The following is a 15,802-nucleotide window of genomic DNA, read 5'->3' on the forward strand; positions in this document are numbered from 1 at the left end:
GGTTCCATTGAACTCAATTCATTCCTGTCCCTGATCCTCTCAAACCAAGCAAAGGAGAGGAGGAATTTCCTACCAGATCTGGGTATCAAAGTCCTGCCCAGATAGCTTTAGAAAGAAGATGCCATCTCTGCTAGCAGGGGACCATGTTTCTTCTCTCTCACTTCATATTCTCAAGGCTGGTTTTCTCTGTCATGCCGCAGCAATGGATGAGGTCCTTCCACCATTCTCACCCCTGAAGCTTTTTCTTGTCAGGGAGGGCACTAATGGAAGATAGAACCAGGACAGAACATTACTAGAGTGATTGGGGTAAATGGAACATCCTCTGGAACAATGTCATTATACTTAAACTGAATGTGTCTTTTTTTAATTCATTCATTCAGGAGGCATCTATTAAGTACCTACTATCTGTCAGGCCCCCATTTCAATGAAACCTCCATGAGAACAAGAGTCGTTTCATTAATTTTCTTCGTGTCTCTACAATAGCTATGTGGCACAGTGGATCAAGTGTTGGACCTGGAGTCAGGAAGACTTGAGTTCAAATCCACCCTCATATACCTATTATCCGTGTGACCCTAGGCAACTCACTTCACCTCTGCCTACCTCAGTTTCTTCCTCTGTAATATAGGGATGATAACCATAGCACCTACCTCCCAGGGCTACTGTGCGGTTAAAATAGGAGGATATATGTAAAGCACTCTGCACACTTTGAGGCACTCTATAAATGCCAGCAGTTCTTGGCACATAATAGAGGCTTAATAAATATTTATTTATTGAAGGCATGTTTTAGGTGATTGGGTATTGCTTTGTTTTTATTGGGGGTGGGGCGGAGCAAGAAAAGTAGACCTGTGATTTCATTCATGTAGGAAAATCCTAGTGCAAAGCAGCACCTGCTCAGCAACCTATAATCTTAAAGAACTGTCTTCAGTCCTGAGACCTTAAGTCAATTCTCTGAGTCACCCAGCCAGCATATGTCTTGAGTAAAACTTGAGCCCAGGTGCTCCTGACAAAGAGTCTGGGTCCTAATCTACTACGCCATTTTTCTAGGGGTACAAAGATGCAAATTTGTGCCTTCAATGATCTGACATCGAACTGGGAATAGAAAATGTGTCTCGAGCTGAGTTTTGAAAGGAATGGAAAAGCAAGAAAAAAAAGTCAGGCCATGACTGAAAAAGCCTTTTGAATATAATCATCTGAGGTGAATCCAGTGAGTCTGTCAATGGGGACAGAGTTGTGGTCAGCTAAAGCCCATGATGCATTTCAGCTGGACTGTGAGAGGCAGCCACTCTAGGTTTCTGAAGAGGGTGAAGATGGAATAGCAAGTAACCCTGTTTCTCCATCACTTCGAAGGTGACAAAGTGCTTTTCCCTTGGTAACCTCCTGAGGTCGGCAGAGAAAATACTATTATCTCCGTTGTATTTATGTGTGTGTGCATGTATATGTACATATACACACTGCACGTATTTATTAAGTATATACTGCATACACACACACACACACACACACACACACACACACACACACACACACAAACATTGCACCTTTTTCCTAGATGAAGAAAGCAAGGTTAAGAGAGGTAACCGACTTTGCCATAGTCACCCTTGTCAATAACTGAGGTGTATCTAACTATTCTTTGCAGGATGGACACGGAGGCCAGTAAAAAGGGTTGCAACAAGGAGTTTAGAGCCCAAGACAGGGGCTATTCTTGTGGCCATGGGTGTGAGTATGAAAACAAAAGACAAGGAAAGGTAAAATTATACTGAGTGAATGTTGGACTTGGAATTGAGAAGAGCTAAGTTCAAATTCTGCCTCAGACACATACCAGTTGTTCGATCCTGGACAAGTCACTTGATTTCGCATGGCTTTAGTACCTCATCTGTAAAATGAAGAAGTCAGTCTGCAGAATACCATTCAATTAACTATGAAATATTATAGAGGAAAATATGAAAAGGCTTATGCATGAATGAACTAGGTAGGTAGTAGGGGAAGAGAAAATGAGAAGATGAAAAGTCAGTGCTTATAACAGTGCCAAAATAGTATAAGTACATAATGAAATATCTTTTTACTTCCTTTCTTCCTTCCTTCATTCCTTCTTTTCTTTCTTCCTTTCTAAGTCTTATGTGTCTATATCACAAACAGCAATATTGGTAATGCTCAGTATCATTTACTGATATTATTCGCTTCAGAGCTGAATTCTCCTCATGCAGCCTCATGATAATGCAGCATCTTCTTCAGAGCCATTCTCAGTTTTGAGCTGTTCAGGATCAGGAAGGCAGGATGGATGGAGATGCCAGCATAGGTCACTACCTCCCAGATCCAATACTGAGAGCTGCAAACCGAAAAAGGTACAGTAATGTGGAAGATAACAGGCATAACATATGACATACAGACAATGAGAAAGAAGAAGAGTGACTTCAGGGTTGTGATGTGGACCTGCATACTCGAATCCCAAGGACCAGCACTATGGTGCTGCATGTTTCTCAAGTGTCGGCACAGGGAGGAAATGAGCAAGATGGTGGAGGCAAGGAAGAAGAAAAAAGGAATTAACAAAATAAACATTTGCAATGGTAGGAAAAATTTCATATGGAATGCAAGTGCCCTATCATCCAAAGTGATCTTTCCTGAGTAATTCCCACCAACTGGCAGTTGGAAAACAAGATAGGTCTTTACCAAAGACGGGATCAATATCGATGTGGATATCAGTAGGGACCACAACAGTAGCCAGGGGACAAATCGGGAAATTCTCCACTTCAGCCAGAGGAAGATGGGGTGAGTGAAGGAAGAAATCTTCACACAGTAGAAAACAGCAAGCCAGGTGGTGAACCAGAATGTGGTCGCATTAGTAAAATTCCAAAAAATGCTAGTGTATATAGTGCCATTAATTGAGAAGAAATATGTGTAGAAGTTGCTAAGAACTGCTGTCCACTGTAGAAAGAACCGGGAGATACCCAGGCTGGCCAAGATCATGTCCCCAGGGGGCAGGCTCCAATATTGCACCCACTCCCTGCCCAGTACTATGATGATGAAACCATTTTCTATGATTCCTGCCATAGACTCCAAGAGAAAGAAGATCATGAAGAAGAGAATGAGTAGGCTGGGCATTCTTTCTCTGCTGAGTATCTGCTGGTACTCTGATGCTCCAGGAAACCTTACCCAGAAGAGATCGGATAGCAGGCAAGACTCCCCAAGGGTTCAGCAGGAACCTTTGCTTTATGCAGAAGCACAGCAAGAAGAAACAGAAGAGGAGCAGGAGGACACTATGTGTGCCTAATGTGGATTAGAAAAGAATCCTGCCATTCTATGGATGCAAATCTGAAATAGATCACTCACTGAACCCACTCTCTATTTGTTTATCCTAGATTTGCCTGTCCCTGACCAGAGCCAGTGCCAAGGAAATATCTGAATATAAGCTACTGATTTTGGCACCTTTCAAGAACTCCTAAAAATGCATACTTGTTCTCTGCCCATCCTGCTTCCCTCCCTTGTCTAGCTAAAAGGCTCCCCCAGATCTTCCACTTCTCATGTTCTTGTGGTAACGCCCTCATCTACCACCCTCCCACCACCCCCACTATTAAACATCCTCCTGTCTATAGTGTAAATACTTGGTTGTCCATTCATGCCCTGGATTCGTGCATCTATTTTGCTCTCTGTGACTAGTGTATCAAGTCTTATTTTGTAGGTGTCAGGTTGACATTGAACCACTTATTGCATCTTTTTGAGCCCTGCCATTCAACCAGTTCACAATCTGCCTAATTGCACAATCACTCAACCCACCTCTCTCCATCTTTTCCACCAGAATAGTATTAACACCTGGGCATTAATTTGTTCCTGATTCCAGTCAGTAGCAAGGCCCTAGGGCAATGTAAAACAGGACCAGTGAGTTTCTGTGAAGAGAAAAGCAAAGAGATAGGATAGGTTTCTGTTCAGAGAAAAACTATCCCAAGAGGTTAAGTATAGGAGTGTGAATGTTTTGAGTAACTTAAAGGGAGAATGGGGTGGTGGGGTGGCATGGAATGAAGGCACAGACTTCCTCTACTTCATTTCACCCAGGGACAACTCTGTCCTATTAGTAAAATGAGAAGCAATGCAATACAATGGAAAGCACGCTGGATATAAAATTGGAAGGTCTGTATTCAAATCCTGACTCTACCAGTAACTTCTCAACATCTCTGGGCCTCAGTTTTCTCACCTGTAAAATGAGGGGGTTGTACTACCTGATCTCTGAGGGCCCTTCCAACTTTAAATCAATGGTTCTGTTCCCTTAGGGTTCTATTATAATAGTTCAGATCAGCCAATTCAGGAATTGAGATAAGGGATGGTATGACAGCAGTAGTGAGAGGACATCAAGAGAGCAAAGTGGAAGAGGGTCTGTCAGCACAAACAGCCCACTCTATATATGCCTATGAAAGAGAGTTAAGGGAGGATGAAGGACAAATTTCAAAACAAACAAGGACAAAGGGGAACTAAAGAGGAGACAAATGGGAATACTTGCATCTCTACCCACATATGTATGTTCTGAAAGCTAAGCCTAGGCACATTGTGGGTCAGTATCCAGTCAAAATCACATCTCATGACATTACCAACCAACCAGAGATTACATTTATCTAAACCAAAGAACATTTACTTAGCACAGCAAAATAAGTGACAAGAAAAATTTTCATATACACAGGGCTGCCATATTTCCAATGAGGGAAAGGATGCAAAAAGTTCATCATCAGGGTAACTCATGTTTCTAATGCTTGTTGCCCTACAGAGCAACCAATATCATTTGGTTGTATCATCAGGGGAGGTGCTTTCTTCACTGAGCTGAGGTTCCTTGTGAATCTATTGTCATTCCATCTTGATCTCTGCTAAGGAGCTCTACTGAATGGCTGTCACTGAGTTGCCATTTACTGGTCTTCTCCCCAATTCTTTAGTTCATCTCCCCAGGACTATTACAACTCTTTTGTGACTAGACTCCCTAGTCAACTATCCCTAGCCTGCTAACAACAGAAGTCCTTAGGAATTTAAGCCTGTTTTTTAAATCAACCTATTTCTTCCTCATCTGCCATTCCACGATCCCAAGCTACTATCTCATTTGAGTTTAGAAATTTCCTTTCCTTCCAGGACCTTCCTAGTGATCTCCAAGTCACCTGGGGGTCTGGCCACCTGGATCTGGATGCTCTGTTTTCCCTCCAGAACCTAACCATTTCTCAGTCCAGGATCTGGCTACCGCTGTTGAGGTTTAGATGTCCTGGGAATCTAAAATTCAAGGGCAAACAAAGAATTTGACTCAAGCTTTCTTTCCATGAGAGACAGGGTTTATTAAAACACGGGTTGGGATACGTGAGATTTTAAGAATCTGAGCAAATAATGGGGGGCAAGATAGACCTTATATACAGAAAGACCATGGGAAGATCTGGATGTGATCTAGGAGTGGCCAAGTAGTCTTCAGTGACTGGGAGAAGGGGTCTAGGTGGAATTCAGTGGAGGAAGTGGCTGTAGGTGATCTGGAAGTAACAAACAATGAAGAGCAAGTCTAGGTTAGAGGTAACAAAGAACTGGAGATTGGGACAGGGTCAAAGTCACAATGCAAGGTTTATACTGAAATAAGCCACAGGCATATGGCAGGGCCATATTGGAGAGTTCAGGGAAAGTTGAGGGGGAGGGGCCAGTTTCCAGGACCTATACTTTGTCACAACCCATCCAACCTCCCCACACCCACATCATGTCTTTTCTCCAAGTGCTTCATAATGATTTCTATGAGGCCTATATCAATTCTGTGAGAAATGAATATTTCTTTCTCATATCTAATAAGTAATTATATTATTAGGAACAAGGTTTTACTTCCTCATCCAGAAACCAAGCAATATGGGGAATCTCTCTTAGAGATTTACCCAGTTCAAGATCTATTCAGACAGTAAAAGAAATTCTAAGTTTAGACTAATGGGAGTATTCCTGCTCATTGTGTTTCCTTAGCCAGGTCTGAGGAAATGTAGAGTCTCCCTATTATGAAGACAGGTGATATGGAAATTAACATCTCTTTGACCAAGATTTGAGTGACCTAAGTCACCCACCCCAAGATATCCAACCTCCCATTTGAATACCAATCAGGGTTGAGTAGGCACCCCTCAGGAGCACCTCCTTTTCAAACAGCATATAAACCATGACTCCAGCACCATTTGGGTGGGGTCTTTGGTCTTAGGGAGACAGACAAAATATCCTTTCAGTAATAACTTGCTGGTCTTATTAATAAAATTATTCAATTACCCAGAAACTATGTTTCTCAAAACTTTAAATCATCACAGTTCAGGATACTACTATCAACCTCTAGATTCTTTCCTCCCTCTAAGACCTTCCAAACAATCCCTACATCAGCCCAAGATCAAATCTTCAATCCCTAAGGCCTTCTTCAGGGCTCCAGAGGTCATCCTTGCCTAGAAACATCTTCAAAAGCCATCTCCTGACTCCTGACCAGGTTCAACCAGGCTATACCTTTCCCTGGTCCTCACTGCCCCAAGGTAGATTCTACAGGACCCAAATATCACCACTTGCCATGAGGTTAGATCTTGAAGGAAAGCTTTGAATAGTCAGTCTAACCACCTGCTTCTTAATAGAATGCTTTGCAACCACAGAACTCTATCTGGAATTATTCCTCAATAATTGGCATAATCCAGTTTCTTCATACTCTTATCCATACAGTTCTGAACACCAACACCTGATGTGCAAACCCATTCCCCATCTCCAACTTCTTGCTCCGTTACTGCTGTCCCTGTTATCTCTATTCCCCAAGTATTCCACTCCAGAGCTACCTGTCTCACCCATATGGTCTATGAAATACTGTGTTGGTAAGCAAAATGGGCTCCTTAGCACTTAGTTCAACAAGTGCCCTTGAAGAGTTTGGCTTTTGTTTGCTTTGAGTAATTCAGTGTATTTCATTGAGTCTTACTAAGTGCTAAGCCCCAGGCCCAAACCCCTATTAGATGTAAAACCTATGTGGGTGTGGATTGGCAACTAAGGTGGGGCCCAAGGTGGGGCCTACTCCAGGGAGGGCCTAGTTTACATGCCTGGGACAGAAGATGCTCTTAGACCACGTGGGTTTAAGTCACCTCTTTGTGATGATTTTAGGTCACATGGGTGAGTCGCATGTGTGACTCACCCCTGACACCGAAAAAGATGTAAAACCAGGGCTTGGCCTCCTCTTCCTTGGAGCTCCTCTCTACAGCAGTGGTGGTGCGTGACTCTGGGCCAGCCCTTGTTCTGAGCTCCCGGGCTGAACCTAGATGTTGGTAACAATGAATCTGTATTTGGTCTGTCTGTTGATGTTTGTAATTTGATTGTATTTTGCTCTGAAGTTCAGTGTGCTGGCTTTTTCCCCTGAACTAAGTGAATAATATTTGTGTGCTGAATTAAAGTAAGCTTGCCAACCCCTTCACCTTGCTTTCCTTAGTTAAGCAGATCAAAAGAACCTGTGCTGTTGGCAGCTTTCTGGGTGCTGGCTGTGAGTGGATCTTATACCCCCACAAAAGCTGCTGGCCGGATTGTTGAAACAAATACCTGTTCCATAATTAACAAATTGATTTTCACCTTAAACTTTTTTGTTTCTCACTCTTTCCTTCTTCTGGCTCTCACTGAGCCCTAGTTTCCACCTGATAACTTTCACCCCCTGGACACCCTTTCCAGTAGTGGTAGACTTTACTCATACCTTTCTCTTTGTCTTCTATTTACATGCTACCAAATAAAGCTGGAGATGATCATGATGAAACCATGCTAATTTGGTCCACTACAAAAGTATGATACATTATCTCAATTGGGCCTTTGCTGCAGCTAGGCAATCATTTTGCATCCTCTTAATCAATTTGTTATCCCATTCACCACAATGGTTGCTATAAACACTCTCATTTCTCCTTATGCCTTCTAAAGTTTCTCTTCCCAATACCACTAATTTGAAAACCTCAGCCCATACTTCACAGAAAAAATTGAGGTTCTTCACTAAGAATTTCTTCTTCTCTCTTCCCATGTCTCATCACTTAGATGTATTCTTTCACTATTTTTTCCACCCATCTCTCATAAAGAGGTGGCCTTTTTCCTTGCCAAAGTGAATCCCTTAACATGTACCCTTGATCCTATCATCTCTCATCTTCTCAAGCAGATTGCCTCCCTATCATCTCTCCCTTTCTCCTTTTCGATCTGTCTTCTCATCTCCTAGCTTTTCCCATGCTGCCTACAAACATGCCAATGTACCACCCATCCTTACCTCTCACTTAATCTGACCATCCCTGGTAGCTAACACTCTAGATCTCTCTTTCTCTTCTTGGCTAAATTCCTTTAGAATGTCATCTGTATAAGGTGCTTCCACATCCTCTACTCTCACTCCATTCAAAACCCCCATAATCTGACTTCTGATAACATCATTTGACTAAAACTGTTCTCTCCAAAGTTACCAATGACCTTTTAATCACCAAATCTAATACCCTTCTCTTGGGCCTCATTCTTCTTGAATTCTCTGGAACTGTTGAAACTGTCGGTTTCCTTCTGCACCTGCATATTTTCTCCTCTATAGAGTTTTTTGATACTATTCTGTCCTGGTTCTTCTCTTGCCTGTATGAAAACATTTTTTCAGTTCTCCTTGCTAGATCTCCATCTACATCCCACCTATCAATCCTGGGTGTCCCCCAAGGCTCTACCTTCAACCTTCTTTTCATCTACATCTATACTATATCCTTTGATGATCTCAACAGCTTACATAGGCTGAATTATTAGCTCTATACAGATTCTTCCCAGATCTGTATATACAGCCATAAACTCTTTCCTGAGCTCCAATCAAACATCACTAACTGCCTTTTGGACATCTCAGATGGAATATCTTTTAGGCATCTTAAACTCTAGATGTTCCAAACAGAACTCACTCCTTTTCCCCAACTTTTCTCTTGCTCTGGAGAGAAGCACCATTCTCCAAATCATGCAGGCTCGAAACCTTGGTATCATTCTCAACTGCTGTATACACTCACCCCACATATTCAGTATGTTGTCAATTTTGTCATTTCTACCTTTATGTCTCTTGTCTATGTCCTATTCAATCCACTTAGCTGACCACCCTTGTTCAGGCTCTCATTACCTCAAGATGAGACAAGATAGCAGGTGCCTCCAGGGTGGTCTGCCTGCCTCAGGTTTCTCCTTAGTCCATTCCAGTGATTTTCATAAAGTGAAGGTCTTACCATGCCACCCCACTATTTAATAAACTCCAGTGGTTATTTATTACTCACATGATAAAATATGAAATGTTCTATTTGGCATTTCAAGTGCATCATAACCTAGTTCTTCCTACCTTTCTTACACTTTATCCTTTTCCACATACTCTATAATCCTGCTACTCTGACCCACTTAATGTTTCTCACAAACAACATACCATCTCCTGTCCCCATGTCTCTGCAATAGCTGTCTGTCATATTTGATATGCTCTCCCACTCGCCACATCTTCTTGACTTCCTTTAAGACTCAGCCCAAATCCTGTCTTCTGCAAGGGGATTTTCTTGGTGTTTCCCATATGCATACCCTGCCCTGCCTAGTAAAACTGCCTTCCATTTACACTGTATGTATCTTGTATGCACATAGTTATTTATACAATCTCTTCCTCATTAGAATGTGAGATCCTTGAGAACAGGGACCATATTTTTACCTTTCTTTGTATCCCCAGTACCAAATGACTGACTAGCTCCTTCCCACTGCAAACATAACCTTGTTCCATATAAATTTCACACCTAAGAGATAAACTGAAAAGGCTGAGTGGATCTGATAACCTTTGTTCTATTATGTAGTCAGTAGCAAAGTCACTTCTATCCCTACTTGAAAAGAAAAAGAAAGGAAGGAAGGAAGGAGGGAAGGAAGGAAGGAAGAAAGGAAAAAAGAAAGAAAGAAAGAAAGAAAGAAAGAAAGAAAGAAAGAAAGAAAGAAAGAAAGAAAGGAAGAAAGGAAGGAAGGAAGAAGGAAAGGAAGGAAGGAAGGAAGGAAGGAAGGAAGGAAGGAAGGAAGGAAGGAAGGAAGGAAGAAAGAAAGAAAGAAAGAAACAAAGAAAGAAAGAAAGAAAGAAAGAGGAAGGAAGAAAAGAAGGAAGAAAAGAAGGAAGGAAGGAAAGAAAGGAGACAACTCCCCAACCCCACTCCCAATACCTGGTCTGGGTCTAGGCATCAGCTGGTTTCCATAGCAAAGGTTTTCCTTTTTTAAATAGTTGACATTAATGTAGATTATCTCATTTTACTTGCAGAACAACACTGTAAGAAAAGTACTATGGCTATCATTATCCTCATTTTATAGATGAGGAAACTGAGGCTCAAAGGCATTAAGTGACTCATTTATGGTCACTCCACACCTAATCTTCTCCTCTAACGTCAGTTCTTGCCAAAAACTATGCTTCTGACCAGCTCCAGCCAACAATACTTGCTGTCTACTACCTAAGAGCAAGGTATTTGGTTATTCCTCCTCATAACATACTTATGTTCTCTTTTGTGTTACTGAGTTTATGGGCAATAAAAGACAATCTAAATCTGATCTATTATTTTCAGAAACCCAGGAGCTACAGACAATGAGCTATGGGTAAGGTACTAATGGCCCAGGTGGTGAGCAACCTATGCAAATTGTTGGATATGGACACTGAGAAAATGCTGTAGATGGGAGTCAATGAAATTGTGAAATCAAATTTGGGCATTATATACTATAACTGTTGGGATTTAACATTATTATAATATCACTCCCCAGATGCCAGTCAGCTCTACCAACTTCTTCCTGCACTGATAAATACAATAACTAGCATTTATAGAGAGTGTTTAGGTTTTCAATGTGCTTTACAAATATTATCTCATTTTATCCTCATAAAAAACTTGAGAAGTATTGTATTTCACCTCCTAATTGACACACCCTGCTTTTTTCCACAGTCCAAAAATTGGTTTATAACCTTTCATTGCATAATCATCACATGGTATAATTCTGTTCATCATGCCACTTAAAAGACAAACAGAGCAGCAATGTATTCAGCAGTAGCATATGGATATGCATTTATCTCTCATGCATTGTGAGCTGAGAGCCTAGAGTTCTCAGCACACAAGCATTGTCAGTATATTTCCAAAAATGGACTTGAGTAGTTTGTTTAGAACACTGTAGTACTAATGGTATTGTCATTCACGCCAGTGAAGAGTATTAAGCACAAAGCCAATGGGCAGGCAGGCAAAGCTGCCTTGAATAAATCACATGATACGGAGAAAGACTTGCATCTTCCCAATTTTAACATACATTCATGTATTCTATACAGCCTAATCTCACATCAAAGACAGTTTAGTAATAAGTGATTTTTAAGTATTACCAACACAATTTGAAAAAAAAACTTCACATAATGGTCACACCCCACTTTTTTGCAAAAATTTGGCCTAAAATTTAAAATAAATATGCAGTGAAATGCAGTAGGTGGTATTATTACCACATTTTATAAAGGAGGAAACTGAAACACACAGAGGTTAAATGACTTGCCCAGGTCACACAGCTAGTAAATGTCTGAGGCTGAATTTTTATTTGAATTTTATTTTTAATTTATGAAATAAAACAAGCATTTCCACAACATAGTACACTGAAAAAGATGATTGCACATGAAACTATAAATCTACGATGCAAAACTTGATAATCCTTTCAAATATACAACAAAATTATCATGTAAATTTCTTTTTTCCTGCCCTCCCCTACCCCCCCACCCTAGAGATGGCTATCATTAGACACAAATAGGTGTGGGGGGAGGGAAGGGGTGTGTGTGTGTGTGTGTGTGTGTGTGTGTGTGTGTGTGTGTAACAACAATGCTACTTGCTGCTACTGTGGCTGTGTAAGGCCAATAATACCAGCACACAGGAGGGCTACTAGCATAGGTTCTTTCATCTGCTTTCCTAAGGAAAGCAACTTTAAGGGGTTTACAATCTCACTTTAATTAAACATACATATATATGACATATATATCATTCACTTGGTTCAGGGCAAAAAGTCAGCACCCTGAACTTCAGAACAAATACAACAGAAATTATAAACAGAGCAAAATAACACAAATTAGCAGACAAACTTCTAACTGTCTGATCATAGCAATATATACATAGTTACCAGAGAGAGAAGCACCAACATCTGGGTTTTTCAAAGCTGGGGAGCTCCTTAACAACAGCTACCCAGAGTCTCATCTGGTCAAATCACATGACACTCTTCCAGTGAATGAGCCCCAATCAAAATGCTAACCTCAGAGTATATATACACTTCTTCAGGGTCAGAGGGCTTCACAACCATGCAACTCAAACCCATGTGACCTAAGCCTTCCATAAGCAGGTCATCAAAGACTCTCAATTCAATCAAAGACTCATGATTGAAACAAGGGCAAGACTCAAAGGCACTTGATCGCCTTATTGCTGAAAAGCACTCCACAACAAAAGACAACAAAAAGTCCCACCCTGCTTGCCATTACAATCCACCCTTCCAGGATCCTTGGCCTTACAATCTAAATGGCCATGGACACTGAAATAAATAGAGGCAATATACTTTGCCTCTTTTCAAGGAACTAAAGCATAACTTTCACAACATAACAAAACATATCATTATCATTCCCCAAAATACATGTTTACACAAGCAAGGGGTCCCAGGCCAGGGTCTTCCCTAGCACAACATATCATGCTTAAGGGGTGGCAGAAAATACAAACACCATCCACCCCTATGTCGCAGCAAGTTACAATCTCCTCAGTTAATAAACAGCATCCAAGTAAAGTCCTTCTTGGGGTGTGTCCTTCTCCCCACACTTCCATTGCAGGCTTCCTCCTGGCCCCCTCAGGTACTGGAATGCTTTAATTAACAAAGTCCCAACACAAATAAAAAAGTCTAAATAGAGTTCTCTTGGGGACTTGTTCTCCCCACACTGCTCCCGTCCCCACTTTCAGGTCCTGAGGGGCAGCTGGGCAACAAAGCCAACAGGGTGGGTCCTCAGGGGTCCAAGGCACTTCCCCCACTCACCATAGACAACTACACCACCCTCTGGTTTCCAAACCATCCCAGGAGAATGCAGCAAAAAAGCACACTCAGAACCTTGCTGCAAAATTTTTTATCTTGCCCCGGGGCTGAATTCCAAGCTCCAGGGTTCCTTGTCCTCCAGCAGGAGCCAGCCACTCCTGGCTTCTCCCTGAATCCCTATGCAGTCAGTTCTTCACTCTTCTCTCACCTCACCAACTGCTTCTGTTGAGTCTGTATGAAGGCACTTCTCTGCTCCTGCTCCATGGCTCTACATATAATACAGTCTCAGGACATTCACCCCTCCAGCACAGTCTGGAGCCAGGCTAATCCGCTCAAGTCCTAGCTCTGGCCACCCCCACCTCCTCCAAGCCTGTACTTGCTTTCCTCCCACAGTCTATGCTCTGACCTGTCTCCTCCAGAGTGCTAGTGGGGTAGGGAGGGGGATGGAGAGGTTATCTTCCAGCAGCCCTTCTCTGGGCACCTGGGAAACCACTCCCATCACTGTTACTTGCCTGTTTTCCCTCAGGCCACTGCTGCTCCTGGGGCTCCACAGAACCATAGCCACCACAAGTGTAAAGATCAACCCAATAACTGAGAAACATCCAACCACTATCCCAGTCCCCCAAAACCCCACACTTTCCTTTTAGTTTGCATATCCTGCTGACTATCCCATTTGCTAGCAGCTGCTATGGGGATGTAAGACTAATAACATCAGCACACAGGTGGGCTGCAAAACAGGTTCTTTGAACTGCTTTTCTAAGGAAAGCAACTTTAAGGGGTTTACAATCTCACTGTAATTAAACATACATATATCATTCACTTAGTTCAGGGGGAAAAGTCAGGCACCCTAAGCTTCAGAGAAAATACAAACAGAAACTACAAGCAGAAAATATATAAACAGAGCAAATAAACACAAATCAACAGACAGGCTTCTGCCTGACCATAGCAATACATACATAGTTACCAGAGAGAGAAGAACCAACATCTGGGTTTTAAAAGCTGCAAGGCTCCTTAACTGCTACATAGAGTCTCCACATAAACACTCTTCTAATAAGTGAACCCCAAATGCAAAATGTTAACCTCAGAGAATATATTCCCTATTTAGTGCCCTGGGGCTTAGTGCCTACTTAGTAAAAGGTTGTGGAAAAGATCTTTAATCACAAGTAGCACCACACCATACACATTGTTTCCAATCAATGACTCTTGATTCAAACAAAGGCAAGACTCATCAAAGGTATTTAATTACCTTAGGGCTGAGAAGCACCCCAAAACAAAAGACAGTAAATATTCACACTTAGCTTGCTATTACACCCCACCCCCCACTAGCTTATTCTGTATCAATTTTTCCTTTTTGCTTCACTCATATGAGATAATGGCTCCTTTTTATCTCTTCCTGCACATTTTTATTTTTTTAGAATTACTCCATTATACTCAGCTCCACCTGTCATAAAAGTATTAATATTTTCATATGTGAGAAGTAAACAATTTGACCTTATTGAGTCCCTTATAATTGGTCCCTAATGTTTACCTTATATTTCTCCTGGGTGTTATATGTTGAATTTTCCCTCAAGCTTTGCTGTTTTGTCACAAATATCCAAAGTCTTTCAGTTCATTAAATGTCCTTTTTTTTCATTCAGGATTATGCTTAACTTTGCTGGGTAAGTTACTCTTGTTCTATAGAACCTTTTGTTCTATGAAATATACTATTCCAAAACCTACAGTCTTTCAACAAAGTAGCAGGTCTTCTATAATCCTTATTATAGCTCCATGATATCTAAATTGGTTGTTTTTTTCTTGTTGCTTCTAATATTTTTTCCGTAACCTGGGAGTTTTGAGATGTCACTGTGATACTCCTGTAAGTTGTCCTCCTGGGATCACTTTCAGGTGGTCATTGGTGGATTTTTTTCTATTTCTGCTTTGCCTTTTTGTCCTAGATCTTCAAGGCAATTTTCCTCGATAATTTCTTGCAATATTGTGTCAAGATTTTTCAGGTAGTCTGACTATTTTTATATTATTTCTCCTTGATCTTTTCTCCATATCAGTCATTTCTCTGATAAGATGTTTCACATTCTATTCTATTTTTCATTCTTTTGATTTTGTTTTATTATTTCTTTGTGTTTTAAAATGTCATTACCTTCCCTTTGCCCAGTTCTAAGTTTCAAGGAATTATTTTTAGATTGCTCTTTTACTTTTCTCATTTTTCCTTGATCTCTCTTATTTGATTCTAAGAGTCCTTTGTAAGTTCTTCCAAGAACTCTTTTTGTGTTTGGGATTATTTGGTGTTTTTCATTGACAAAGGAGGGGCTTTTTGAGTTCCATTATCTTCCTCTGAATATGAACCCAGATCCTTCTCTATCCCCACAGCAGCTATCTGTGGCTGAGTTCCTTCTCCTATGCTCATCTTTTTTTTTTTCATTTTATTTTATTTGTAGCAACCATGTGTATGATCAAGTTCTAGTCCTGAGGCATGGGAAATAATACCCCAAACCTCAAGTATTTTTTTCACTCAAGAAAGTACTGAGGACTTATTATACAGGTGTGCTACACTTAGCCACAAAGCAAACAATCAGTCCAGAATGACAAAAGTCCCATGGCACAAAGTCAAGAGTCAGGCTGGTGGAATTTTCATTAAATGATGGCATGTCCTTCAGTCAGGGAGGTGGTAAGAGTCTTTTTTTCAGATGGTAGGATCTTTCGTTGGGTGGGTGATGTCTCCTGATGGTTTCTGCTTTCCTGAGAATGTCACCAAAAGTCATTCCATCTCTGCTCCTGTGGCCTCCATGGCTAGCACAGTCTGGTTACTTGG

At 41.2% G+C, this 15,802-nt stretch overlaps 1 protein-coding gene across 1 annotated transcript; it reads right to left on the minus strand.

Annotated features, from left to right (window-relative positions):
• Positions 1 to 2,196: 2,196 nt before the first annotated feature.
• Positions 2,197 to 3,099, minus strand: LOC118849854 (taste receptor type 2 member 134-like). Its single transcript, XM_036758903.1, has one exon. It carries the CDS (start codon positions 3,097 to 3,099, stop codon positions 2,197 to 2,199), a length of 903 nt encoding a protein of 300 aa, XP_036614798.1.
• Positions 3,100 to 15,802: the final 12,703 nt, after the last annotated feature.

The sequence above is a fragment of the Trichosurus vulpecula genome, chromosome 5, assembly GCF_011100635.1.
Source record: "Trichosurus vulpecula isolate mTriVul1 chromosome 5, mTriVul1.pri, whole genome shotgun sequence".
In the NCBI taxonomy this organism is placed as follows: Eukaryota; Metazoa; Chordata; class Mammalia; order Diprotodontia; family Phalangeridae; genus Trichosurus; species Trichosurus vulpecula.